The 27,376-nt window shown below is 44.4% G+C and overlaps 1 protein-coding gene and 1 long non-coding RNA gene across 2 annotated transcripts in view; one reads left to right on the plus strand and one right to left on the minus strand.

Moving 5' to 3' along the window:
• LOC126298383 (uncharacterized) overlaps positions 1–27,376 on the plus strand; it is a 454,333-nt gene that overhangs the window by 170,319 nt on the left and 256,638 nt on the right. The window lies entirely within an intron of this gene.
• Positions 1–27,376, minus strand: part of LOC126298382 (U-scoloptoxin(01)-Er1a-like) — a 101,866-nt gene that overhangs the window by 5,591 nt on the left and 68,899 nt on the right. Inside the window, exon 2 of the mRNA XM_049989690.1 lies at positions 26,217–26,401. Coding sequence (XP_049845647.1) covers positions 26,217–26,401 — 185 coding nt within the window. The remainder of the gene's footprint in view (positions 1–26,216; positions 26,402–27,376) is intronic.

Raw genomic sequence — 27,376 nt, forward strand, 5'->3', positions numbered from 1 at the left:
TTCACAGAACAAATCGGAGGCATTACTTTTCGGCAATCCCTCGTACATTCATAGAAACCGAGCGAGGTGGCGCAGTGGTTAGCACACTGGACTCGCATTCGGGAGGACGACGGTTGAATCCCGTCTCCGGCCATCCTGATTTAGGTTTTCCGTGATTTCCCTAAATCGCTTCAGGCAAATACCGGGATGGTTCCTTTGAAAGGGCACGGCCGATTTCCTTCCCAATCCTTCCCTAACCCGAGCTTGCGCTCCGTCTCTAATGACCTCGTTGTCGACGGGACGTTAAACACTAACCACCACCACCACCACATTCATAGAAGAACCTAGCTGCTTATAATGTATGCCAGATGATTACGCTTGGAGCTTTAGACATCACACACTTACCATTATTGAGTCCTGCTCATTATAGACGAGTCACCAGACTGGACAAGTATTGTAAAGGAAATCAGCAGTGGCCTTATTTAAGAAACTATTCCGACATTTGCCTAAATAAGACCTGTAACTGGCTGTGCCTTGTTGAAATTACCAGTCCAGCATTCTCCAGAAGTTACTTGGGAAGCGACGGAATACATTGATGAGGAATGTTCGAAAAGTGCGTATACAATAAACTCGAGAAGTACTTGACGCATTTCTCGTGAAGCATGCCTGATATGACCGTCGGGAATGTAAATACGCTTCTGCCATCATGATTCCACGACAGTCCAAGGTTCACAGTGAATAGCATACCTGCAATCTGTCTGGCCGACCTGCAACACCTGATTACACTTTCATTTGAGTTATATCATTCGTTTGGTGTGAATAGACAAGAACTGTACTTATCATAAAACTTGTAGTATGTATTAACGATAACGAAGAGGTAATTTTGGACCTAGGAAGATTTCGCGGATGCCACAGTGTATAAAGTATTATGACGTATTGGTTCCTTATATTTTAGCGTTGAAAGGCGAAATACAAAGATAATGATTGTCCGTTTGAAGTACCATGAATTACTTCGATGCAGTCAGGAATCGTCTAGTTGTTCTTCTTCTTCTTTGTATGTTACCAGGGTAGGTATGAGTAATCAGTACCGTATGTTAATCATTTTACAGGTACAAAAGTTATGTTTTACGTTATCTTGGATACGACGCTATTTGATTGTATCGTCGTTAAGTATGGTATGCCTTAGCAAGGTTTTATTTTTAGCTGCCGTATGTAGCTACTACCATACTACCCTGGTCCGTCTCCACATATACTAACAAGGGGATCACACCATAGGTCGCGCTCTGGTGCAGTCTAAACTTGGCACGGCAAAAGGAGGTTAGAAATAAAGGGACATCTATTTTTGCTTGGATACTAAAAGTAAATAGTTTGCTGGAAAATGACGGCCAAAGTTTCTCTGTGATTGTTTTTCTTTTGTATTGCTCTTTCAAAAATGGTTCAAATGGCTCTGAGCACTATGGGACTCAACTGTTGTGGTCATCAGTCCCCTAGAACTTAGAACTACTTAAACGTATCTAAGCTAAGGACATCACACACATCCATGCCCGAGACAGGATTCGAACCTGCGACCGCAGCAGTCGCACGGTTCCGGACTGCGCGCCTAGAACCGCGAGACCACCGCGGCCGGCCTATCGCTCTTTGGTGTCGTGCCCATACAACCATGTCAACAGTGGAAAGACGATACGACAGTGGGTTTGATGTGACTTTCGTGTCAGCTGTGATGATGCGGATGTAACGACAACACAACACCCAATTCCCGAGCGGAGAAAATCTCCGATCCGGCGGGCAATCGAAAGCGGGCCGCTGCTCTAACCCAGCAGCTACTTAGGCGGACTCGCGCAGGGAGTATTCAAGTGAAATGGTGGCGCAGTGGTTAGAAGCAGAGGTTTGAATGAATTTTTGAGCTCGAAATTCAGCCTTGTGTATTTTTCCTGTCTTTTTTGTCGCGGAAGTATGTGACATCAATATTTTTTGTGGCACTGTGAAGCGCAATAGACTTATTGACAAAAGAAATGAATATTTCAAACTTTATTAAAATAGATTTTATCATCACAAATTTCATATAATCTTATATAATTATGGTAATTGAAAAGATGTAAATTCTCGCACTTACTTTTTGCTTTGATTGTTATTTTTATGCTTCATTACAACCAATGCATCCCCCAGGATGATATCTATTAAAAAAAAAAACATTCAAAGCATAAAAACTGAGAGTAACGCGAGCAACGAGTTATGTCACTAATGCCAGTCACATTTTTTTGTGTGAATTTAAATAGGAAAATATCCTTGTCAAAGTGGCTAAATACCTCGTGATCTGGCGATAACTTGGCGACGAACTACGCATATCGAAACATTGTCTCGACATCTGTAGCCTGCAGTTGATTATGGATCAATCGCTTCTACTTGTTATTTCAGTTTTCTGTGCGATGAAATTAGGGCACATCTGTAATCGGCGAATGCCATTCTTCATCTCTCAATAAAAGTGTACGTTGTTGGGTTATTGAAAAGGCTTACTCCTTGGCGGAATTACTTTTAATGAAAACGTTGATAATCCGATTTCATGGACTAACAGCACGTGGTATAAGGAATAATCGATTTTTACACCCCACGACGATGATGATGATGATTGGTTTGCAGGACGCTCCTCTGCGCGGTCATCAGCGCCCTTACAAAGTCCCAATTTTCTCACAGTACAATTTTTTTTCACAGTCCAATATAACTACTGTCACGAATGAGAGGATGATTATAAAATGATGAGGACAACACAAACACCCAGTCCCCGGGCAAATAAAATCTCCGACCAGGCAGGGAATCGAACCCGGGACCCCGTGATCCACAGGTAGCAACGCTATCCGCTATACCACGAGCTGCAGACTACACCCCACGAGTCAGTAAGATAGAGAAAGGACTACATTCTTAATTTATGTCCCAAAACTTTGTCCAAAAACTGATGACAGGTTTCTTTCCCCTTTTCCCGATTTTGTGGCTGTTGCGTACACATTCTGTTGCCATTCCAATATCTGGTTTACTCTTGTTGAACTCGAGGACCAAAAATTTTCCACTGACAAAAAGTGTGTGTGAAATCTTATGGGACTTAACTGCTAAGGTCATCAGTCGCTAAGCTTACACACTACTTAACCTAAATTATACTAAGGACAAACACACACACCCATGCCCGATGGAGGACTCGAACCTCCGCCGGGACCAGCCGCACAGTCCATGACTGCAGCTCCTGAGACCGCTCTGCTAATCCCGCGCGTCTGCCACTGACTTAAATACTGTTGTTAACAGTTTCCTAGAAAGTTTTAATCCGTGATGAGAAAAACTATTTTTAACAATATTTGAAATGCTTACTGGCCCGCATCTCGTGGTCGTGCGGTAGCGTTCTCGCTTCCCGCGCCCGGGTTCCCGGGTTCGATTCCCGGCGGGGTCAGGGATTTCCTCTGCCTCGTGATGGATGGGTGTTGTGTGTTGTCCTTAGGTTAGTTAGGTTTAAGTAGTTCTAAGTTCTAGGGGACTGATGACCATAGTTGTTAAGTCCCATAGTGCTCAGAGCCATTTGAACCATTTGAAATGCTTACTTCTTTTGTCGATGATTCCATTGTATTTCACGGCGTCACAAAGAAACAGTGATGTCATGTACTTCTTCGCCAACAGAAGAGAGAAGAAAAGCAACAGAAAGTGGGATTTGAACACACGACACAAAAATTCGAAACCCTGCTCGTAGCCGCTTCGCTACCATTTACTTAAACACAGGCAGCGTGAAGTGACTGTCGTCGAAACTTTGCCCGTCATTTTCTCGGAAACTATTTAGTCTTGGAACATAAGTGAAAACAGGTGTCCCTTTATTTTCAGCCTTCTTTCACCCCGCCAAGTCTCAGCTATATTGGAGAACGACTTATGGCAGGTTCCCCTTGAAGTGTATACTCAAAACTTGATATTTCAACTTTGGACCTTGTTTAGAGGAATTACTGTATTAACAAGAAATTGTGCTACATATTGTAAACGTTGTATATTTTACTTTCCATACGGAATACGCAAAATAATTCACAATGATACTTTGTGTCCAATAATATCGAATTTTAAACGGTCAACCATTTTAGATGCAGAACAGGGGGTTGGAAACATAGGATTTTCTTTATTACTTTTAATAGTTCCTGTCATCAAATTCTTGTGTTAACATCGATTGAATGTAGCCGTAAACTAAAAAAAAAGTGTTACGTTATGGTGGCGATATGACGCTGAAGACCGATACTTCGATAGTATCAACATACAGAGAAGGCTGAAAATGAGAAAGTTTGATTTTTCTCTAAAAGAGAGGACACATAAATCTTAAAACGAAAACAAACTGGGTATGCAGTCATATTAAGCCCCATCATAAACACATATTTGTTTATTCTGCGAAATTGTTCTCTGCGAGAATTTATTAATGCATTCTATTACTTCGATGTCCCCACTGCCGATATTGTGCCCCAGACTTGTAGAAGTGGCTTCATCATGTCGCTTTTGTTTATGATATGATTATTTTTAGTGCATGGTTCTAAAATGTTACACAAATTTTCACCGTATGTCAATCAGGAGAATTTAGAGTCTTCAGCAGTCTTCGTGTTTTGGATGGGAACCTCGTTATAGTATTTGTGGTGGTACTCTTAGCTCACCTGGTCTCTTGCAAGACAAATTTGTTACCATGTACATTTATACCCTGAAAGACACCATATTTTCTGTGGTGGAGGGTACTTTATGTACCCTGTTCCAAACGCTTAAGAACTGAGAAAAGAATGGATTAAAAACATATCAAATAGAGTCTGGAACCACGCGACCGCTACGGCCGCAGGTTCGAATCCTGCCTCGGGAATGGATGTGTGTCATGTCCTTAGGTTAGTTAGGTTTAAGTACTTCTCAGTTCTAGGGGACTGATGACCTTAGAAGTTAAGTCCCATAGTGCTCAGAGCCATTTGAACCATTTTTGAGAACGCATTCTGTTACAGCATGATTATCTGTAAATACCACATTAATGCAATAAATGCTCAAAATGATGTCCGTCAACCTCAATGCATTTGGCAATACGTGTAACGACATTCCTCTCAACAGCGAGTAGTTCGCCTTCCGTAATGTTCGCACATGCATTGACAATGCGCTGACGCTTGTTGTCAGGCGTCGTCCGTGGATCACGATAGCAAATATCCTTCAACTTTCCCCACAGAAAGAATTCCGGGGACGTCAGATCCGGTGAACGTGCGGGCCATCGTATGGTGCTTTGACGACCAATCCACCTGTCATGAAGTATGGTATTCAATACCGCTTCAACAGCACTCGCGCTATGTGCTGGACATCCATTATGTTGGAAGTAGACCGCCATTCTGTCATGCAGTGAAACATCTTGTATTAACATCGGTAGAAGATTACGTAGGAAATTAGCATACATTGCACCATTTAGATTGACATCGATAAAATGGGGGCCAATTATCCTTCCTCCCATAATGCCGCACTATACATTAACCAGCCAAGGTCACTGATGTTCCACTTGTCGCAGCCATCGTGGATTTTCCGTTGCCCAATAGTGCATATTATGCCGGTTTACGTTACCACTGTTGGTGAATGACGCTTCGTCGCTAAATAGAACGCGCGCAAAAAATCTGTCATCGTCCCGTAATTTCTCTTGTGCCCAGTAGTAGAACTGTACACGGCGTTCAACGTCGTCGCCATGCAATTCCTGGTGCATAGAGATACGGCAAGGGTGCAATCGATGTTGATGTAGCATTCTCACCACCGAAGTTTTTGAAATTCCAGATTTTCGCGCAATTCATCTGCTACTGATTTGCAGATTAGCCGTGACAGCAGCTAAAACACCTACTTGGGCATCATGATTTGTTGTAGGTCGTGGTTGACGTTTCACAAGTGGCTGAACACTTCCTGTTTCCTTAAATAACGAAACTATCCAGCGAACGGTACTGTTTGGTGGAAACTATTTGCATTCTAGTATCGATTAGTGTACATTGGTATGCTGTGCACTGAATGACCAAGTTGACGTCCTGTCTTCTACTCAACAAAAACATCCAAGAACGGTAGTTTACCGTCGTTCACTATCTCATCTACATCTACATCTACATTCATACTCTGCAAATCACACTTAAATGCTGGAAGAGGGTGTATCGAACCACTTTCACAATAATTCTCTATCATTCTACTTTTGAACAGTGAGCAGAAAAAGCTAGTACCTGTATCGTGCTGTGCGAACTCGGATTTACCTTATTTTTTATGATGATCGTTTGCCTATGGACGTCGGTGTCAGCAAAATATTTTCACATTCGGAGGAGGAAGTTGGAGATTGAAGTTTCGTGAGAAGAGAAACGCTCATTTGTTTTAATGATGCCCACTGCAAATCATGTATCATCTCCGTGACACTCTCTCCCCTGTTTCACGACAAAAAAACAAAAACAAAAAAGACGGGCCATTCCTCTTTGAACTTTCTCGATCTATTCAGTAAATTCTATCTGGTGAAGATCCCATATTGGGCAGCGGGACTCCAAAAGAGGACGGACAAGCGTAGTTTGAGAATTCACTTTAGCTATTCTGCCAATAAATCGCAGTCTTTGTTTCTTCTTCCGAGCAACATTCTCTGTGTTTTCTTTCCAATTTAAGTTGTTCGTAATTGTAATTCCTAGGTATTTTAACTGAAGTTTAACGGACTCCTTTCAGCTCTCATGTGGATGATCTCACACTTTTCATTATTTAGGGTCAATTTCTGATTTTCGCACCATGCACATATCTGAATCGTTTTGAATTTGTTTTGATGTTCTGATGACATTACTAGGAAAAAAGATAGCATCATTTGCAAACAACCAAAGATGGCTGCTCAGATTTTCTCCTAAATCGTTTGTATAGATCAGGAACAGCAGACGGTCTTTACCACAACCTTGAAGAACGCCAGAAATCACTTCTGTTTCACTCGATGACTTTCCGTCAGTTATTACGAACTGTCACATAACTGAGAATATGTTCCATAAGCACGCTATTTCATTAAAATCGCTTGTAGGTGTCAAAAGCTTCTGGAAATCTAGAAATACGGAATTAATTTGAAATCTCTTGCTAATAGCACTCAACACTCCATGTGAGTAAAGGACTAGTTGTGTTTCACAACAACGATGTTTTCTAAACCCGTGTTGACTGTGTGTCAATAGACCGTTCTCTTCGAGGTAATTCATAATGTTCGAACACAATATATGTTCCAAAATCGTGCTATACATCGACATTAATGATTTGAACCTGTAGTTTAGTGGATTACTTCTACTACCGTTCTTGAATATTGGTGTGATCTGTGCAACTTTCCAGTCTATCGGTACGGATCTTTCGTCTAACGATCGGTTGTATATGATTGTTAAGTACGGCGCTATTGTATCAGCATACTCTGAAAGGAACCTGACTGGTATATAGCCTGGACCGGAAGACATGCTTTTGTTAAGTGTTTTAAGTTGCTTCACAACTCCAAGGATATCTACTTCTATCTTCGGCAGCTGTTCTTGATTAGAATTCTGGAATATTTACTTCGTATTCTTTGGTGAAGGAATATCAGAAGGCTGTGTTTAGTAACTCTGCTTTAGCAGCACTGTCATCGATAGTATCTCCATTGCTATCCCACAGAGAAGTCATTGATTGTATCTTTCCGCTAGCATGCTTTACATACGACCTGAATCGCTGTGGATTTTCTCCCAGGTTTCGAGAAAAAGTTTTGTTGTGGAAACTATTATAAGCATCTCGCATTTAAGTCCGAGATAAATTACGAGCTTCTGTAAAAGATCGCCAATCTTGGGGATTTTGCGTTCATTTAAATTTAGTGTGCTTTTTTCGTTGTTTCTGCGACAGTGTTGTGACTTGTGTTGTGTACCAATGGGGATCAGCTCCGTTGTTGATTAATTTATTTGTCAGAAATCTTTCAATTGCTGTTGACACTGTTTCTCTGAATTCAAGCCACATCAGGTCTACACTTCTGTTAATAATTTGGAAGGCGTGGAGATTGTCTCTCAAGAAGGCGTCAAGTGAATTTTTATGTCTTTTTTAATGAGGATATTTTTCGTTTATTTTTGGAGGATTTGGGAATTACGGTATTCAGTTTCGTTCTCGATAGTAAATTTAATTTTGGGCTGACACTGTCAGTGTAATTGACGATCATCTGCAGTGCATTTTCACCATGAGGCCATATCAGGAAGGTGTTACCAACATACCGTAGGAAGAAAGACGGCCGAAACGTCACAGAGTTTAGAGCCAGTTCCTAAGATTGGTACACGGATAAATTCGCGACTGACAGAGACAGAGGTGATCCCTTCGCTGTGCCATCCGTCATCTCATAATATTCGTCGTGGTACAAGAAGTACGTACTCATTAGAATATGACGGGACAACTTGATGATTCCAGGTGTAAACTATTGGACCAGAAGTTCTAGCGTGTCTTATACTAGCACCCTCACATACACGCGCAGCTCGCTTTCCACACTCGCGTACCTTTGGCCCTCTCTGATCGGTGCCACATGCTGCAGCGTGCTCATACAAGAAGAAGACCGTATTAGGACCGTACTGTGGCGCAGATAGCCATCCAAAGCTCAAGTGTTTTATTTGAAATGACGTGGCTTGTAAACCGAGAAGATTTTATTCAGGCATGCCATCGAGAAAGACCCTGAGGACACACAAGTGAGAAATGAATGTACTTATTCAATTGCTTTTATCCCTCGCACACTATGTCCAAAGGCGAAGACTCGTTCCATACGGGCTAAAATGCTTGATGAAGAAGCCATCTGAGCTATTCTAAATAAAACACTGAAGAGCAAAAGAAACTGGTACACCTGCCTAATATCGCGTAGGGCCCCCGCGAGTGGGCAGAAGAGCCGCAACATGACGTGGCATGCACTCGATTAATGTCTGAAGTAGTGCTTGAGGGAAATGTCACCATGACTCCAGCACGGCTGCCCACAAATCCGTAAGAGTACGAAGGGGTGAAGATCTCTTCATAACACCATGTTGCAAGGCATCCCAGATATGGTTAAAATGATCATTTCTCGGGAGCTTGGTGGCCAGCGGATATATTTAAACTCTGAGAAGTGTTCCTGGAGTTACTCTGTAGCAATTCTGGACGTGTGGCGTGTCGCATTGTCCTGCTAGAATTGCCCAAGTCCGCCGGAATGCACAATGGACATGAATGGACGCAGGTGATCAGACAGGATGCTTACGTACGTGTCACCTGTCAGAGTCGTATGTAGACGTATCAGAGATCCCATATCACTACAACGGCACACGCCCCACACCATTACAGGGCCTCCACCAGATTGAACAGTTCCCTGCTGACATGCAGGATCCATGGATTCATGAGGTTGTCTCCTTGCCCATACACGTCCACCCACTCGAACCAATTTGAAACGAGACTCGTCCGACCAGTTACGAAAGCCCATATCGATGATGTTGTAAGTAGGCTGTTTAGGTTTTTTTATTGGTAACGCCGCCGCCACGTAGCGCTCTGTATGAAAATCACTGGCTATGCCGTGTGCAGTCTGTGGCTGGTTTGCATTGTTGTCTGCCATTGTAGTGTTGGGCAGCGGCAGCTGGATGCTAACAGCGCGTAGCGTTGCGCAGTTGGAGGTGAGCTGCCAGCAGTGGTGGACGTGGGGAGAGAGATGGCGGAGTTTTGAAATTTGTATGAATTGGTGTCATGAACTGATATATATATTATGACTTTTAAGGTAAATACATTGTTTTTTCTGTATTAAAATCTTTTATTTGCTAACAATGCCTATCAGTAGTTAGTGCCTTCAGTAGTTTGAATCTTTTATTTAGCTGGCAGTAGTGGCACTCGCTGTATTGCAGTAGTTTGAGTAACGAAGATTTTTGTGAGGTAAGTGATTTGTGAAACGTATAGGTTAATTTAGTTAGGGCCATTCTCTTGTAGGGATTATTGAAAGGCAGATTGCGTTGCGCCAAAAATATTGTGTGTCAGCTTAAGCACAGTCGTGTATAAATTGTTCTAAGGGGACGTTTCAATGTTTCGTTGAGTGGTTGGGAGACCAACACTTGTTGATGGCCCAGCACTGAAATCTGCAGCAACTAGTGGAAGGGTTGCACTTCCCTCACGTCGAATGATTCTCTTCAGTCGTCGTTGATTCCATTCTTGCACGATGTTTTTCCGGCCGCAGGGATGTCGGAGATTTGATGTTTTACCGGATTTATGAAATTCGCAGTAAACTCGTGAAATGGTCGTGCGGGGAAATCCCCACTTCATCACTACCCCAGAGATGCTGTGCCACAGTGCTCGTGCGCTGCGTGTGACACCACTTTCAAACTCACTTAAATCTTGACAGTCTGACATTGTAGCACCAGTAACCGATCTAACAACTGCGCCAGACACTTGTGTCATATAGGGGTTTCCGACCGCAGCGCCGTATTCTGCCTGGTTATATACCTCTATATTTCAATACGCAAGCAGATACCAGTTTCTTTGGCGCTTCAGTGAACGTGACGAATACAGGTGTGATTCTCTCAAAAAGGGCGGTTGAGTGCCTCTCATTAACAGCTAAGTGACAGTATACGCCACCATTATAGATGCGAGAGCGCTTGTCATACATGTCAATAGAATGGGATCTTGAGCAGCTGAATCTTACGTATCGCTGAAAAAAGCTTATGGCGTGTTCCGAAAGACCCAAATGCTAGTATCGTGAATTGAGTTGGCATTCATTAAAATAAAAACGTTTCCGTAGAGGCAGAATCTTCTCACGAAATTTCAGTCACCAACTTTCTCCTCAGAGTGTAAAAATATTTTGTTGGGGCCTACCTACATGCGTAGGAACCACCATCATAATGAAATTAAGAGAAGTTAGAGCTCGGATAGAACGATTTAAGTGTTCGTTTTCCGCAAGAGCTCTTCAAGAGCGGAATGGTAGAGAAACTGCTTGAAGGTGGTTTGATGAACCAGTCGGGAATTGCAGAGTAATCATGTAGACGTAGATGTAGATCCCTTTGTGCGCATTGTACTGCGGGCAAGATGTGTTTTTAGGACGATTAAATGTTTACACAAGATTTGTAAATCATTCTGATGAATGTTGGAAATTGTAGACATCCTACAGTGTCCCAGATCTGTTCAGATTAGACGAATTTGTCGGTTATATTATTGTGGTTCCTTCAAGAAAGTCACTACAGATGTATACCCTTGTCAGCGTGAGCCACCCTTTTGTCTCTAATGATATCGATGTAAACGATATTTTAAACTCCAGTCATCGTCCTAATAAACAAAAAACTGATCTAGTATTATGGATAGTAGTACATTTTTAAGTGATTTTTAGCTATTACTTATAAATTTTTTTAAGTGTTTTACGTTGCAAAAAGATGATCTAACATTTATACCGGATTGTTTATGGCACTCTCTTCTGAAGTTGAAAATCAGGTTCACCTGTGAGCTATGGATTTCAATGTTACCGTAAGGAAGATGAACATACACTCCTGGAAATTGAAATAAGAACACCGTGAATTTATTGTTCCAGGAAGGGGAAACTTTATTGACACATTCCTGGGATCAGATACATCACATGATCACACTGACAGAACCACAGGCACATAGACACAGGCAACAGAGCATGCACAATGTCGGCACTAGTACAGTGTATATCCACCTTTCGCAGCAATGCAGGCTGCTATTCTCCCATGGAGACGATCGTAGAGATGCTGGATGTAGTCCTGTGGAACGGCTTGCCATGCCATTTCCACCTGGCGCCTCAGTTGGACCAGCGTTCGTGCTGGACGTGCAGACCGCGTGAGACGACGCTTCATCCAGTCCCAAACATGCTCCGTGGGGGACAGATCCGGAGATCTTGCTGGCCGGGGTAGTTGACATACACCTTCTAGAGCACGTTGGGTGGCACGGGATACATGCGGACGTGCATTGTCCTGTTGGAACAGCAAGTTCCCTTGCCGGTCTAGGAATGGTAAAACGATGGGTTCGATGACGGTTTGGATGTACCGTGCAATGTTCAGTGTCCCCTCGACGATCACCAGAGGTGTACGACCAGTGTAGGAGATCGCTCCCCACACCATGATGCCGGGTGTTGGCCCTGTGTGCCTCGGTCGTATGCAGTCCTGATTGTGGCGCTCACCTGCACGGCGCCAAACACGCATACGACCATCATTGGCACCAAGGCAGAAGCGACTCTTATCGCTGAAGACGACACGTCTCCATTCGTCCCTCCATTCACGCCTGTCGCGACACCACTGGAGGCGGGCTGCACGATGTTGGGGAGTGAGCGGAAGACGGCCTAACGGTGTGCGGGACCGTAGCCCAGCTTCATGGAGACGGTTGCGAATGGTCCTCGCCGATACCCCAGGGGCAACAGTGTCTCTAATTTGCTGGGAAGTGGCGGTGCGGTCCCCTACGGCACTGCGTAGGATCCTACGGTCTTGGCGTGCATCCGTGCGTCGCTGCGGTCCGGTCCCAGGTCGACGGGCACGTGCACCTTCCGCCGACCGCTGGCGACAACATCGATGTACTGTGGAGACCTCACGCCCCACGTGTTGAGCAATTCGGCGGTACGTCCACCCGGCCTCCCGCATGCCCACTATACGCCCTCGCTCAAAGTCCGTCAACTGCACATACGGTTCACGTCCACGCTGTCGCGGCATGCTACCAGTGTTAAAGACTGCGATGGAGCTCCGTATGCCACGGCAAACTGGCTGACACTGACGGCGGCGGTGCACAAATGATGCGCAGCTAGCGCCATTCGACGGCCAACACCGCGGTTCCTGGTGTGTCCGCTGTGCCGTGCGTGTGATCATTGCTTGTACAGCCCTCTCGCAGTGTCCGGAGCAAGTATGGTGAGTCTGACACACCGGTGTCAATGTGTTCTTTTTTCCATTTCCAGGAGTGTAGGTGCTTTATGTAGAGACCTTAGAGAGTAGATCTTGGTATTGTCTTGTTTAGGACAGTGAATGCAACGTGCTGTTCATGATTTTGATCACTTGATTTTTCTAAGCTCCAAACAATGTGGAAGTCTTGTACCCTCAAGAGCTGCAAATAGCCGTGGACATGGTAGAGCAGGATGATAAGTGTTGCCGGCCGCAGTGGCCGTGCGGTTCTGGGCGCTACAGTCTGGAACCGAGCGACCGCTACGGTCGCAGGTTCGAATCCTGCCTCGGGCATGGATGTGTGTGATGTCCTTAGGATAGTTAGGTTTAATTAGTTCTAAGTTCTAGGCGACTGATGACTTGAGAAGTTAAGTCGCATAGTGCTCAGAGCCATTTGCTAAGTGTTACAGACTTGCAATTGAAGATAATCGGCAACCCAGTACACCCAATTGGAAATGTCGCGGAAATTGTGCAGTGAGTTAACTGCCAACCATAGGCACTGCATGTTTCCATAGGATTACTAAATCATTTCTGATAAATTCGAGTATGATTCCCTCAATAACCCGCTTGCTTTGGATGTCTTTTGCTGGCCAAGGTTACAGAGGACTGTGATAAACGAGGGTCTGCTGCTACGGCTTATACAACACTCTAAATAACGCTGTTATGGAGCAGTTCCACAGCGGATACTTCCAAAGGTATGTGGCGTTGTCGTTTACATATAACTCCCGTAAATTACGGGTGCAGAGCTCACGTTCAATAACGTCCATGATGCGTTCAGATCAGAGGAATTTGATAACTACAATATCAATGTGAATGCTCCTCAAAACTTTGCAGCACGATTTAAGCCTTATGCCACAGAAAATTATCATGACGCTCGTTGAGGAGGTCCTCACAATAGTAGAATATTTGATGTGAAATGACTGTATGTGGGGACTTGAGAAATTCTACAAGCGTGCTAGGTTGTAGAACATTGTGTTGGTGTGGGAGATTGCGTTCTGCACTTCTTGTCAGACAGTCGAGAAGCATGAATCATGACGCATGGAGGCCCAGTGTTAAGAGGAAACTTGCGTATAGGACTGGCACCAGAAAGCACCCGAAGTGTGGACGCGTCTGTCATCAACACAGTGTTTTGTGGTGATCATGTCCGGCTGGCAGGAGACAGTGGTGTGGAAACTCTCTGAAACACGGGGCAGCCTGGAAGCACTCTTCGGTGCAGTGTTTGTTACAGTAAAGACACAGTTGTTCACATCCTATCTCAGCAATGCTGACAATTGTTTAAACATTAAATATGAGCATAGCTCAAGTGGACTTAAATTTAGAGCAAGTCAGCTCTGACTTTCGAACGTGAAGTAATTGGTATGGGGTAAAGTGTTTAAATGTGACATCAGATGATAGGGGAATTTTTGAAACACACCTACCGCACTGTTTTTAAACTAAGTCAAGTGAACTGGAACGTCATAGGGAAACACATGGTATTTGAATTTCTCGTCATTTTCAAATTAACACAAGCGACGTGGCAACCATGCAGCCTGCACTCATATCCTCTGGTCTGCCATTTTGGATTGTGATTACAGCGCTGAGGGAAACGCAGGAAATCTAAAAACCATGCCACCTGCACCCGAATCCACAACTTCATTATCTTCGATCGCCATCTACTGTTTTTATGAATTTCACACCAACAGGACAATGCCAATTCTGGCTTTTTTTTAATTTAGACCATTTTACACTGGACTCGTAGAGGTGACATCATAGTAGTGGAGAAAACGCTATACTGTTTGAAAACTACGACAAATTATGAATATCCTGCCATTTTATACATAGGGTAATAGGCACATTTTGAATTTTTGCCCACATTTTTTTCTATTTTCCACCATTTTACGTACAGAGCGATTATCCTATATCAGAGAGATGGACGGGAGAAATGTGGAAACAGCACATGATGTCGTAGGGGTGAGGAGGAAATTGGGCAACAACACAGACAGCAAATTTACAGATATAGCCCCACTACTCATTTTTCTAATGCTCTGGAGAGGTACAACGGTGTTACTACTGATATTATTGTGCAGACAGCCATTGGGTAGGATTTTCGGTCACAACTGGTAGTGATTGAGGGAATTCTGACTGCATGACAGCACATCAGGGATATCCTGTGTCCTGATGTGCTGCCTCTGATGGGACAGTATAGTGGTGCCATTTTTCAACAAAACAATGCTCGTCCACTCATGGCACCTATCCCTATGAACTGTCTGCGTGATGCTGAGGTGCTCCTGTGGCCACCAGTATCCCTAGATCAGTCGACGATAGAACATGTGTGGTACCAGCTTGGAGGCCATCTCGATTCCAGTGCCATTGCTCACAATATCAAGAACCATTTACAACAGTTGATGCCCACTTGCCTCAGGAGAGAACACAACGGCTTTATGTCACCATTCGCAACCGAATCAGTGTAGGCATCCACGCCAAATGGGGTGCAATGGCATACTGACAAGCATACTCACTCTCAAGGTCATTGTAAATTTGACTCTATTTTGTAATCACTGAAATGACATCACATATTCTCTCAACACGAAAAGTTTAATTTCGTTTCCCCTTTCCTTTTTGGGTGCTTCAGTATTTTTGTCAGGCAGTGTATGTCTTCCCACGTAGGCACGGAATTTGGTATAGCCCGCCATTCCATATTAAGAGGCCATCTTTTATGGTCCCCTTTAATGCCCGTGTTTTATTGGGAGCACAAAAGACAGGTTTTACTCAGTGCTTTTCCAGAAAGTGCCTGATGTTTTCCAGTAGGACGCCGGTGTACAGTATAAAGAAAATGGGGCAGCCTATTTCTCCATAACTATTCTACAGGTTCTACTGTAGTGGTAGGGGCACAGAGAGCATCTGATCGGTCATCTCGATTAGTCGTATTTCCACAACACTGAAGATGCTGTTTATACATCCATTTATAAAATATTATAAGCCTTAAATAATAAAATATCGCCGTTGGAAATTTTTTGTGGTCTTTATGAGGCATTTGATTGTGTAGGTCATGTTACACTCTTAGAGAAATTCAAGTTTTATGGAACCAATCGTTTTACGCACAACTGATTTGAATTGTACTTAAAAATAAAATACAAAACATTGTGCTGGATAACTAAAACAATGTTGGAAGGTTAGAATTTTCTTTTATTGACCGAGAAAAACCAAAATCTGAAAGTGAGTCCCACAGCGTTCAATTACGGGTCCACTCGTATTCTTCAAATATGTGAATGACCTTCCACTTAAGATTCAAAAAACCGAATTGTTACTTTTGCAGAGGATGCTAATGTTACAGTAGATAACATACTACCATAGCCAGGGCACCATGCCGGGGTCGCCGGCGACAGATGCAGAGCCTCTTCGACCGCCAATGCAGGCCCTCAGGCTCGGACCATATATGGAGCGGCCTGGGAGAGGAAAGTGTGTAAGTCGGCCGTGCGCCCCCTAGAGGTCAGTTCTTCAGCACACCTGATGACGAAGACATGTCTGATAGCCGAAATATTGTATCTAATAGACACTATAAACTTGCAGTACGCTCTTGGACTGTTCGGTGAATTAATAATTAGTTTCCCTGTTGAATACGCTGAAGTTTTGAAGAGGTGGAACGAAGGCCTGTTTTTCTCTTTAGTACAGCTCTGTCAAATGTCGGTACGCCGTATCGAATGGATCATTCACACTGTACAAAGTAAACATACTGAATCCATTCTATGGTGGATAATGTCAGACATATATTAACTCAGATTGGAACATTACATTATCTAGAAATAAGTTACATGTCTGTTACTCCATCAGTGATTGATGGTTCTATCTGCTTGAATGGCGTATTAGGATCCTGTGTGTAGATGACGGTCCATGGTTCAAAAGCTTGACATGACTCGTTGTAGTACACCAGCGTCCCTCCACACCAACTTCACAATCTATGGCATGGTGGGCAAGGTAGCTGTCTACGAAATCCAGCTGCCAGGATTGGAATAATGTCGATAGATCGTTGTGCATGGGTACAGTCCACTGCAGAGGTGAGACGGATTATCCCATATCATAACAAAACCACACTATAAGAACTTGTCACTTGAGCCTAGCGGTATCTAGTTTTCAAGTTCTGTCTTAAGCAAGGCCTACTCTGCACCATTCAGTGATCCTATTTAGGCCATCCGTCTTTGTCTACATCTAGCTGCATCGTCTGCTAGCTCCTGGCCTATGAGGCGTTGCTACATTTGATGCTGTTTGGGTCCAGTACACCAGTGCACCTTGCAACTCGTCAACTGCCGGGACAGTATGGCCATTTTATACGTGAGCCTGCTGCTTCTGTAACCCTGATGTCAGCCTGACCGCTGCGAGGAAGTCAGCCATCATTCGCTTTCGCCTGATGTGATCCAAGCACGTGGATGGTTGCTTTGCTGAGGTAGTCTGTTGGCTGGTGGTCAAAGGACGCCACCGAGTCACCACCTTCAAGTCACCCTACTAGCGTCTCATTAAATAAACTGGTGGTCCATGTTCCCATCTGGCGACGCAGCAGTTTCTTTTGTCCATCTCAGCAAAAAAAAAAAAAAAAAAAAAAAAAAAAAAATGTGATGAAAAACACCTCAATAGTTAGGTGATTTTGCACGAGAAGATGTATTGAGTTCGGTGTACTGGACCTCTTCCAGGAGAAGTTGCCTTACTGTTAGAACACGGCCAGGGCTGTGAAGGTGCTGACACGATGGGTAAGATGGACCAATGCTATCAACAGTCATGCGTTATGCCTTGATCCTGTTGTTTCAGAAACAGTACCGCACCAGGCTTTCGTACACACAGTGTAACAGAATGACGCTTTCAAAATTTGGGATATTGTAGAGGTGACATTCAGAACGTTTTGATATAAGGAACCTATACCGAGAAATGTGAAATTAAGTTTGTACAGCAGTAGGAGATATTTGACCTATCACTTTGTTAAGTACCCTTCCATCCACGGACGTTATGTTATTGCTGCGAATGGAAGATTGTAATCACATAACTACAGTGGTCTGTCTAAAGCCAGTGTACCGGAAGTTGTGTCAGTTGTGCTTTTCGTCCTCCAGTCCACTCACTTCACCCACTGGCGCTGTGTTGCAAACATACAGTTAGTCAATGTGAGACAGTGTACAGTTGTCTGCTTATGTGGTTATGGTCCGTACTGTAGTTAATTTCCGACTTCATGGAGGGTAGGTATTTTACACATTTAGAGAGCTTGCTAATCTGCATTTTTGTTATGGCGAATCTCTCGGGAATGCCAGTGCAGCTTTTCGGTTGTACCCAGGAAGGTACCCAAACATACGATTTCCTAGTATCCCATTATTCGTTAGTTGATCGTCGACTGAGGAAGAGAGGAGCCGTGTCAGGTGATACACAACAGGAAGGCACTAGGGGAAAACGATCCGCTGAATTTGAGGAAGACGTGATAACATTTAGCTACCGCTTCACGCGGAAGCACACGTTTAATTGCCCACGCAATGCATGTAGATTACATGAGTGTCTGTTGGGTTTCTCATGATGCGCTTCTACATCCATTCCCTTGATCACCCAGCCTAAACTATGGGTCAGCCTGAGTTTGAACCTTGGCAGCAATTCTCACAGTTGTTCCGTCGACAGTGTGCCGCTGCCCCACTTTCCCAGACCTCGCGCTGTTTAGCGATGAGTCAAGGAAGGGTATTTTTAATTCCCACAATATCCAACAATGGGCTCTTGATAATCCACGCACTATCCTTACGAGAAGTTACCCGGTGTGATTATCAGTAAACAATTGAGATGTAGTTCTTGAAGATCACCAGCTTGAGCCACACGTCTTAACAGATCGTTTGAATGGTTCACATTATTTGCACTTTCTGGAGTATGCCTTGCCTGAATTTCTGGAAGACGTTCCCTTTGCAATTACGTGGCAATTTGGTCGTCAGGCCAGAGACCCCCCCCCCCCCCCCCCCCCCCCGCCCGTGTGACGCCATCTCTAGAATATATCCTCTGGGGGTATGTAAAGTGCCTTGTCTACTCAGCATCAATAGGAAAAGTTAGTGAGATTATAGAGCATCTTTACAACATCTGATACCATGAGCGAGGAGTGTGGAATCTGACAGAGAATCAGACAAAACATAGTTCGTCATTGCACATTTGGTAAGGAAGTTGATCAGCACATTGAACAATTACTCTAAAGTAGTGAAGCCAATGATTTACAATATCTGATTGTACTGTTCTATTTCGCCAGTAAAATTTTCCAAACTACAGTAGTCTCGTTTTTCATTTAGCTTACTAAGTGCATAGTTATGCAGAAACTTTTATTTCACATTTATGGCTATAGGTTCCTTATAAAAACGTTTCGAATTATATCTACAATTTTTAAAACATCATTTTGTTAAACCTTGTATACCGCCAGCTTTAGTCAAGCATCAGGGAGTCACGATCAGGGCCCAGCTATGAGGGGAGGCGCCGGCCGCGGTGGTCTAGCGGTTCTAGGTGCTCAGTCCAGAACCGCGCGACTGCTACGGTCGCAGGTTCGAGTCCTGCCTCGGGCATGGATGTGTGTGATGTCCTTAAGTTAGTTAGGTTTAAGTAGTTCTAACTTCTAGGGGACTGATGACGACATATGTTAAGTCCCATAGTGCTCAGATCCATTTTTGAGTGGAGGTCTCACGCTAGTCTATGGTTCAAGGTGGGTCAGCAAGCTGCCACCACCGACCATTGCCTCCATTTGCTGCAGGCTTTCTATCAGGATTAAGTCTAAATGTTGCTGACTTTGTGCCTTCCGACCTGTGGACCACATGCTGACTAGCCTCCAACTGCTGTTGGCCGGAAATTCGAGGTCCATGGTTCAGTGTAAACCATCAAACCGTTCCTGTCCGTCACTGCCTGTATGAGCAAACGTTGTATCTCATTGTCACCGCGTATGAGATCTAACGTTGTTTCTGTCAGTAACCGCCAGTGTCGTCAAACACTTCTGATTGTTTTCTCTTGTGCCGGCACACATCACCACTGTGAGCCACTGTCATCCGCACTGGGATTCACAGTTTGATTTTGCACGCACAGCGTGTCCTGAACCGAGTTGTGCATGCGTGCCAGACGGTGAAGCTATCTATACCGGCCAGCTTTCGCTGCCTTGAGTTTGGTCCTGTCTGCGACATGGCAGACTGCTGACCACGCTGCCTTCTCAAGCCGCTGTCTGTTGCTCAGGGCGGCGCCGCAGTCTGACATGACAAGAGCCTGCTTGATAACCTAAGAACGCCGGTGCCTTGGAGAAAGCTGATCGCTGCCCTGCACTATCACGATTGTTGTAGTTTGTTATGGAATAAAAATAGTACTTAACATTGCTCTTTTCCTTGCGGAACACTAGTCAACAACCTGGTCCACGTGCCACACCACCACAACCGCGCCTCACGTGGAGAGCTACAGGCCTACCTGACCGCTAACAGTCCAGTTTCACCACCGTCTGTAGAGGTCTCAGAAGTATTGCTGCCATGAACTACTGGATCAAGTAAGACATCAAGAGCTCCAGCTTGCAGCATCAAGAATGCTTGGGGAGAGTGAATTCATTGTTTCTCCCTATCCTGTTCCGTGTCTGGTGAGGAATAACAAGACATCATAGAAACGCGATGGTGGAATCTATGAATTCAGAAGGAACTGTCGATTTGTCTCTATTCCGTGGAATGAAAAGAAATACTTAACACTTCTGTTTTCATGCCGAAATGATGGTCAATCATGTGTTAATCACCTGTATACCACTGCAGTCTTGTGTAGGGCGGAGAGCTATATGCCTATCTCACCACTAGCAGTCCAGCTGCAGTCACCCACCATAGAGGTCATCCACCCTGACCTATATTAAAATGTTTTTAATGAACCACTTCTGATTCCAGAACAGCCACAGAATTGGTAGTATGCACCTACCGACTTGAGCATCATCCTAAAAATAATAGTTGTGCATTTACTGAACTGCGGCAGGCTAATCTGTATGTCAATTTCATTTCCTTTTTAATTTAATGTTGTGCTGAACTCACTCGTTGTTGGTAGGTTTTTGTGTGCACGAGAAAGAAAAGTGCGTTGGATGTGAGACCACCGGATACGGAATGTGGAGAAAGAAACGAGTCTTTGGTGAGAGAGCAGGCTGGTAGCTCAGGTGCTGACTTCATGGAAGTGAGGATGCCAGAGCAGAGCATGGGGTAGGGGTTATTGTGTATCTTTTGCCCCGGCATGCCCAGTGGCTGAAATAGGGCTAGGGAGCAGCAGGAGAGCGCAGCGTTTTCGTGTTTTCCAAGTGGCCTGTGCAGATACCCATACGACGCTTTTTGGAAGAAAACACAGCCTACAGAAAAGATGACCTAGCTTCGCGCATTTCTCTCTGAATTTCAGGGGGCTTCTAATGCAAAGCTAGTTGCTGCTCAAGAAAATGCGCCGTTGGTACTTTACTCAGTGACATCACGGAGACACCGCTGAAGCAGCAATTTTTTAGTAATAGGAGGGATTTTTGTGGTGTGATTGGCATCAGGTGCGACCCATGTAGGATTCAAAACGTAGAAAATGCCTCACTATTGGACCACTATTTTCTGCATTTTACGCTACTGGTGAGCAGGAACAGATGGGGGGGGGGGGGGGGGGGAAGAAAGCTGGGCGTTAGTATCCATGAAAGAAAGTGTAGGGAACTACTTCTGTAGACGTGGAGGAGTGCACAGATTAAGATTTTTTCAGAAGACGTGCAAGTATTCTTCATATAGACGGACTTCTTCGGAAGACACAGTAGTGTTCGGATGTAAAAGGATTTTTAGAAGATGTGGTAGAGTTCGCACAGAGATTTTCATACACAGACGTAACAAGTGCGGATATTTAGTTATTATGGATGTGTACCTGTGCGCATCTTGTGCATGCGTACGTGGGAGACAGAGATCGGCGCCACATAGTAAACGAGCCGGCAATGAAGCTGGACCAGTAGCAACACACCCTCGTCTTCAAACAACAGCCATGCTCACGACGGTAGTGTTTATCACGGCGTTCATGCATCATTATGGTGAGTATAAATAACAGCACCGATCGCTAGGGCATTCTTGGACCTCACTTTCATTTCTGTCTCAAATTCACCTTGGTGTATTGAATGTGTCCGTTTTGCAATTATTCACCTGGTCTAGAGCTGCTGTCATGTGGATTTAACAAGCCTTGCAGTTCATCTTTTTATGGATATTAGTCAGCAAGGCTTACTTTCTCGTTCAATCGAGTAACACCGTTACTCAGTTAAATCCATTAATTAGATTTCTAGAATTTGTGTTTTAAATCATTGCACATTTTCTCATAGTTTATACATAAGATTGATGGTTTTGGTGAATAAATCTACGTATTTAAATGATATACTATTTCTGTTACACTCGTTTCCCTTAAATTAATTGTTTGCGTAAGTGCCCACTTTAGGGATCTGCAATTTGGGCCATTAAAATCAGCGCCATTCACTAAAATTGTGCACATTAAACTCACAGCTTAGATCTTAAAAGCACGGACCTACTCACAATCAATTTGCTGAGTTAGGATAACCTTCCACGCTTGGGGATTTCGCACCATGACTGTTTCGCTGGAGCCAGAAGTGCTGCCAGTGTCATCGAGCGACTTCACGGGTCAGCATGCAGCATCGTCAATGCAGCGTGGTGAGTGACAACAGTGTTTTGGCTGTATTCATTACAGTGGTTGACACTGGTCGATTAGATTGGCGAGTTGGGCTCAAGGTTCAATTCGTGAAAGTGGACTCAGGCGACGATTTAAGGAAGTTTAGGGTGCTAGCTTGCACCCATTTAGTTGTGCGCAGTGTAATTTTCAGGGGCGTAGTGCTCCAAACGCTAAAACTTCAGTGTAGATCTGTGTTAAATATAAAAGGCCTGAGCTTTATTCCAGAGAATGTAGAGAGTTTGCTAGGTTGGCATTCAGGCGTAAGGATTAACAATGGTTTGTGGGATTTGTAAGCGTAGTTAATATTGTGGTATTTTTTGCTATTGATGTAACTGAGCGAGGTGGCGATGTAGCACACTGTACTCGCATTAGAAGGATGACTGTTCAAATCTTGTCCTGCCATCCATAATTGTGTTTTCCATGATTTCCTTTATTCGTCCCAGATAAATGCCGAGAAAGGCACAACTGATTCCCTTTTCCGTCCTGTCATTATGCCAGACTGTCGACGGGATGTTGGTTGGTTGGTTGGTTGGTTGGGGAAGGAGACCAGACAGCAAGGTCATCGGTCTCATCGGATTAGGGAAGAACGGGGAAGGAAGTCGGCCGTGCCCTTTGAAAGGAACCATCCCGGCATTTGCCTGGACCGATTTAGGGAAATCACTGAAAACCTAAATCGGGATGGCCGGACGCGGGATTGAACCGTCGTCCTCCCGAATGCGCCACCTCGCTCGGTAACGGGATGTTAATCTCTAATCGCTCTTCCTTCTTTTCTTCCTACTGATATAGACACAGGCTTCATAATGAGTAAACCTGGGAAACAAGGGATTACCACTACAGAGGTATTCAGCTTTTTCTAGAATAAGTGGCGTTTGTGAACAACCTGTTGACAGCTGCAAAGCTGGCTTGTTTGTCAGAGGGGCAATTGTTGAATATCGCCAAGTTACGTTGAGTTAGAGACGCGGAAATTGTTGTGCTGTATTATGAGGAATTAAGAATTTCTCAGACACTTGAAGTGCTGAGGAAAGGCTCGTTGCAGCGTTATAGGAGACAAAATAGGTGTAGATATTATCGGGAGCAATTAACTACTGCATAACAAAGAGTAGGTGAATCTACAGAAAGTTTCTCGGATAGAATATGGAAAATCAGTGTCAATAGACATGAATTGGCTGTAAGTGATCACACGAGTAAGATACTTCTGCAGGAAGCAGAACAAAGAGCGTTTGACGCATACTACGGGTGTCAACCTCTGATGTATAGATGAAAGTAGGAGCTGAATTTTCGGAAGACTTTGCGGGAGCATTAGAAACGGCAACAGCCATAGTAGAAATATACGCAGTGACTCGTGTCCGCGATATAAGTGTTTTTCTTCCGCTGAAGTCAGATGTTAGCATCGTGGCTACATACGACCGGCTTCCCATCAGTCAATGAACAGAAAATATGCAAAGGCCCTCTGACGATAGTTTTTAAGAAGGGAGGGCTAGATATGGGGTATGGAGTATTTTTGACTGGAAGACGAATGTTGACGTTGTGAAAGTAAGGTGCTGTTCCAACACTGTTAAAAACCTGTGTCATACCGCCTTTTAAGACTTTTGTTGAAAAATAAAATATTTTTTTCCTTTCTATGAGAGCTAGGAGGGTGCCGCCGCCCCCACCCCCACCTCTGTCCCCAGACGCCCTTGAAAATGTGGAAGGGCAAGGCATCGGGAACGTGACTGTAGACAGTATAGGGGACATGAGGGGACATGACAGGAGGACACGGAATGGGAATAATCTAGCATTAGACCATACTGAGGTCCCTGGGGCCAGAGTGACGCACCCAGTAAATTTTAGCATAACTGAATCTAGTGCAGAGGGGGAATTTTGTTTAAATTGCTTAATGGATGGAAGGAAACAACTTTTTATTGGAAAAAGGTGCGAACATGTCTGTGGCAAGACTGTATTTGATGAGAAAGAGACGATTAGACCCACCATGGTATAAATTATGAGGAGTGAGTGGTAATAATGTGTTTTGGCTGGGATCGGCAATATTGAATTTCCTTTTGAGGGGCAACATTAATGGAAATGTTGGAAGTTTTGTCTCCCATTGGTGATGGCAACAACATGATATTATGGTTAGAGTCGTCTTACATCAGCAATGAAATGTGTCAGTACGTCACATTCATGTACGACATTCCCACCCATGGGCCATGGGTAAAATTTGAGTCAAATTATATGGGGACTAGATCGAAAAGTTGTGGGTCCGCTCACATGTTGCTAAGGTTGTTTCGAGTACGCTGCTGAAGTTTAGCCCAATATGGTCCAGGTTGGAGAGTTGCAGCAGGGTCTACACCTTGGCCTCTAGGATCAGGTAACCTCAGTCCTCTGTTTTTTCTACCTGGAATCCTATCAGAAGAGAAGGGTGCACTACTACCGTTGATGATGTTGAAGTGGAACAAGGAACTTAACAGTCTTGTTAATCTATAAGAGATGATCCAAGGATGCTTGGAAGGTTTCACAACTCACTATAGAGACGACTGGAGTATTGCATCCAATTACGAGGACGACATACAAGAGCACAGTAAACTGTAACGCGTAACGGGCTAAAGGAGTATTTCATTTCTGTTAACGTAGGCCGTGGCTGAAATTTTAACACAATTAGATGAGGAATTGCTCTAGAAGTTCACATTTCAAATACACTTAAACTAACTAGGACAATATTTCATACTCAAATCAGTATCGGATCATAACCATAGATTCAAAATTACCTCCCAAATAGCTCGTTTGAGGGGCCACGTTTGTTGAAACGTTTTGTCTTCTATTTCCGTGTTATTTATCCCGTGTTAATTTTTGCTATTAATAATGATACACCTGACAACGAAATAAGCATTCAAATTTGTCAAATAATTTAAAATTTTCGTGTGTCAAATACAAGGATAAGAATGATCCGAGATTGTCAGTCAACATATTAGGAGCGTTGAATAATTGATGCTACAGTTTTTTCTCTCTGCCAATTTCGGTTGTAAAAATGCGGAATCTGTATCGGAGATCGTGGAATATATCCGCTTCAGTCTCTGGTGCTTCATGAAGTTACGATAGATGGCGGCGCTACACGTAGCCCTCAGATTGGCATCTGTAACGGAGGTGCGTTCCAACCAGAAAGCGGTCACTGAGATTTTTTTTTAAATCGGAAACAAGAGTATCGTATATATTCACAAGCACTTGCAGAATGTCTACGGAGACCTGGCAGTGAACAAAAGCACGATAAGTATTTGGGCGAGGCGCCCGCCACCATCTCCCGCAAGCAGGTCGGTCGCACTCATCTGTGACTCCTGCAGTGTTATAACGTGCGGGCATTGTCATTGGAAGTGATCGGCGGATGACAATCAAACACCTCATTGCTCAACAGGATTTCTCTGTTGGTAGTGCTGACACATTCGTCCACCAGTTGGGGTACTGAAAGCTGTGTGCCCGCTGGGATCCTCGACGCCTAACAGAAGACCGTAAACAGCATCTGTGCAGAATTCCTTGCGTCTTACGGGGCAGAAACGGAGATTGTGTTGATAAATAGATGTTCGCAGCCAAAAGAGTGCGGAATACTATAGCGATTGGAATCGTGAATAAAACCAACCTGCTTACAGGAAAAAATAAATGTGTTGCATTACTTATTGAACGCCCCTGAGACGACTGAGGTGGCAGGATTTTATGGATCAGTGTGTGGTTTACCTGGCAGGCAGCATCGACGTCTGCGTAGAGCCCCCAGGAGCGGCCGGCGCAGGAGAAGGCGGTGTGTGGCGGCGTGTGCAGCTGCGGGTAGAGTGGCGGGTCGCGCGGCAGGTGCAGCTCGTGGTAGGGGTCGCGCGGGGCCGGCAGCGGGAACAGGATCGACACGCCGCCCAGCACCGCTGGCGCTGCACACAGGCGTTAGTACTCAGCCACTAGCGGGTAAGTCATGTGCATTCCTAACTGTAGTAATGTAAACTTGGGAACGTCAAAAGAAAAACGCCAGCAACGATAGTAAACAACGAAACTTTACTTGTTGTGCGTTTGCATACAGCAGTAAGAATGCTTGATTGAATTTGTAACTGGTTTAGGGGTACACAATGTGAGAAATGTAGAGCACACAGCTACCAGCTCTAGCAGCAACAGTGAAATGGCAGGCCCTGAGTTGGACGACAGGTGTAATTACACTACTGGCCATTAAAATTGCTACGCCACGAAAATGACGTGCTACAGACGCGAAAATTAACCGACAGGAAGAAGATGCTGTGATATGCAAATGATTAGCTTCTCAGAGCATTCACACAAGGTTGGCGCAGATGACGGCACCTACAACGTGCTGACATGAGGAAAGTTTCCAACCGATTTCTCATACACAAACAGCAGTTGACCGGCGATTCCTAGTGAAACGTTGTTGTGATGCCACGTGTGAGGAGGAGAAATGCGTACCATCACGTTTCCGACTTTGATAAAAGTCGGATAGTAGCCTATCGCGATTGCGTTTATCGTATCGCGACATTGCTGCTCGCGTTGGTCGAGATCCAATGACTGTTAGGAGAATATGGTTCAAATGGCTCTGAGCACTATGGTCATCAGTCCACTAGAACTTAGGACTACTTAAACCTAACTAACCTAAGGACAGCACACAACACCCAGCCATCACGAGCAGAGAAAATCCCTGACCCCGCCGGGATTCGAACCCGGGAACCCGGGCGTGGGAAGCGAGAACGCTACCGCACGACCACGAGATGCGGGCTAGGAGAATATGGAATCGGTGGGTTCAGGAGGGTAATACGGAACGCCGTTCTGGATCCCTACGGCCTCGTATTACTAGCAGTCGAGATGACAGGCATCAAATCCGCATGGCTGTAACGGATCGTACAGCC

The sequence above is a fragment of the Schistocerca gregaria genome, chromosome X (genome assembly GCF_023897955.1).
Source record: "Schistocerca gregaria isolate iqSchGreg1 chromosome X, iqSchGreg1.2, whole genome shotgun sequence".
Taxonomy (NCBI): Eukaryota; Metazoa; Arthropoda; class Insecta; order Orthoptera; family Acrididae; genus Schistocerca; species Schistocerca gregaria.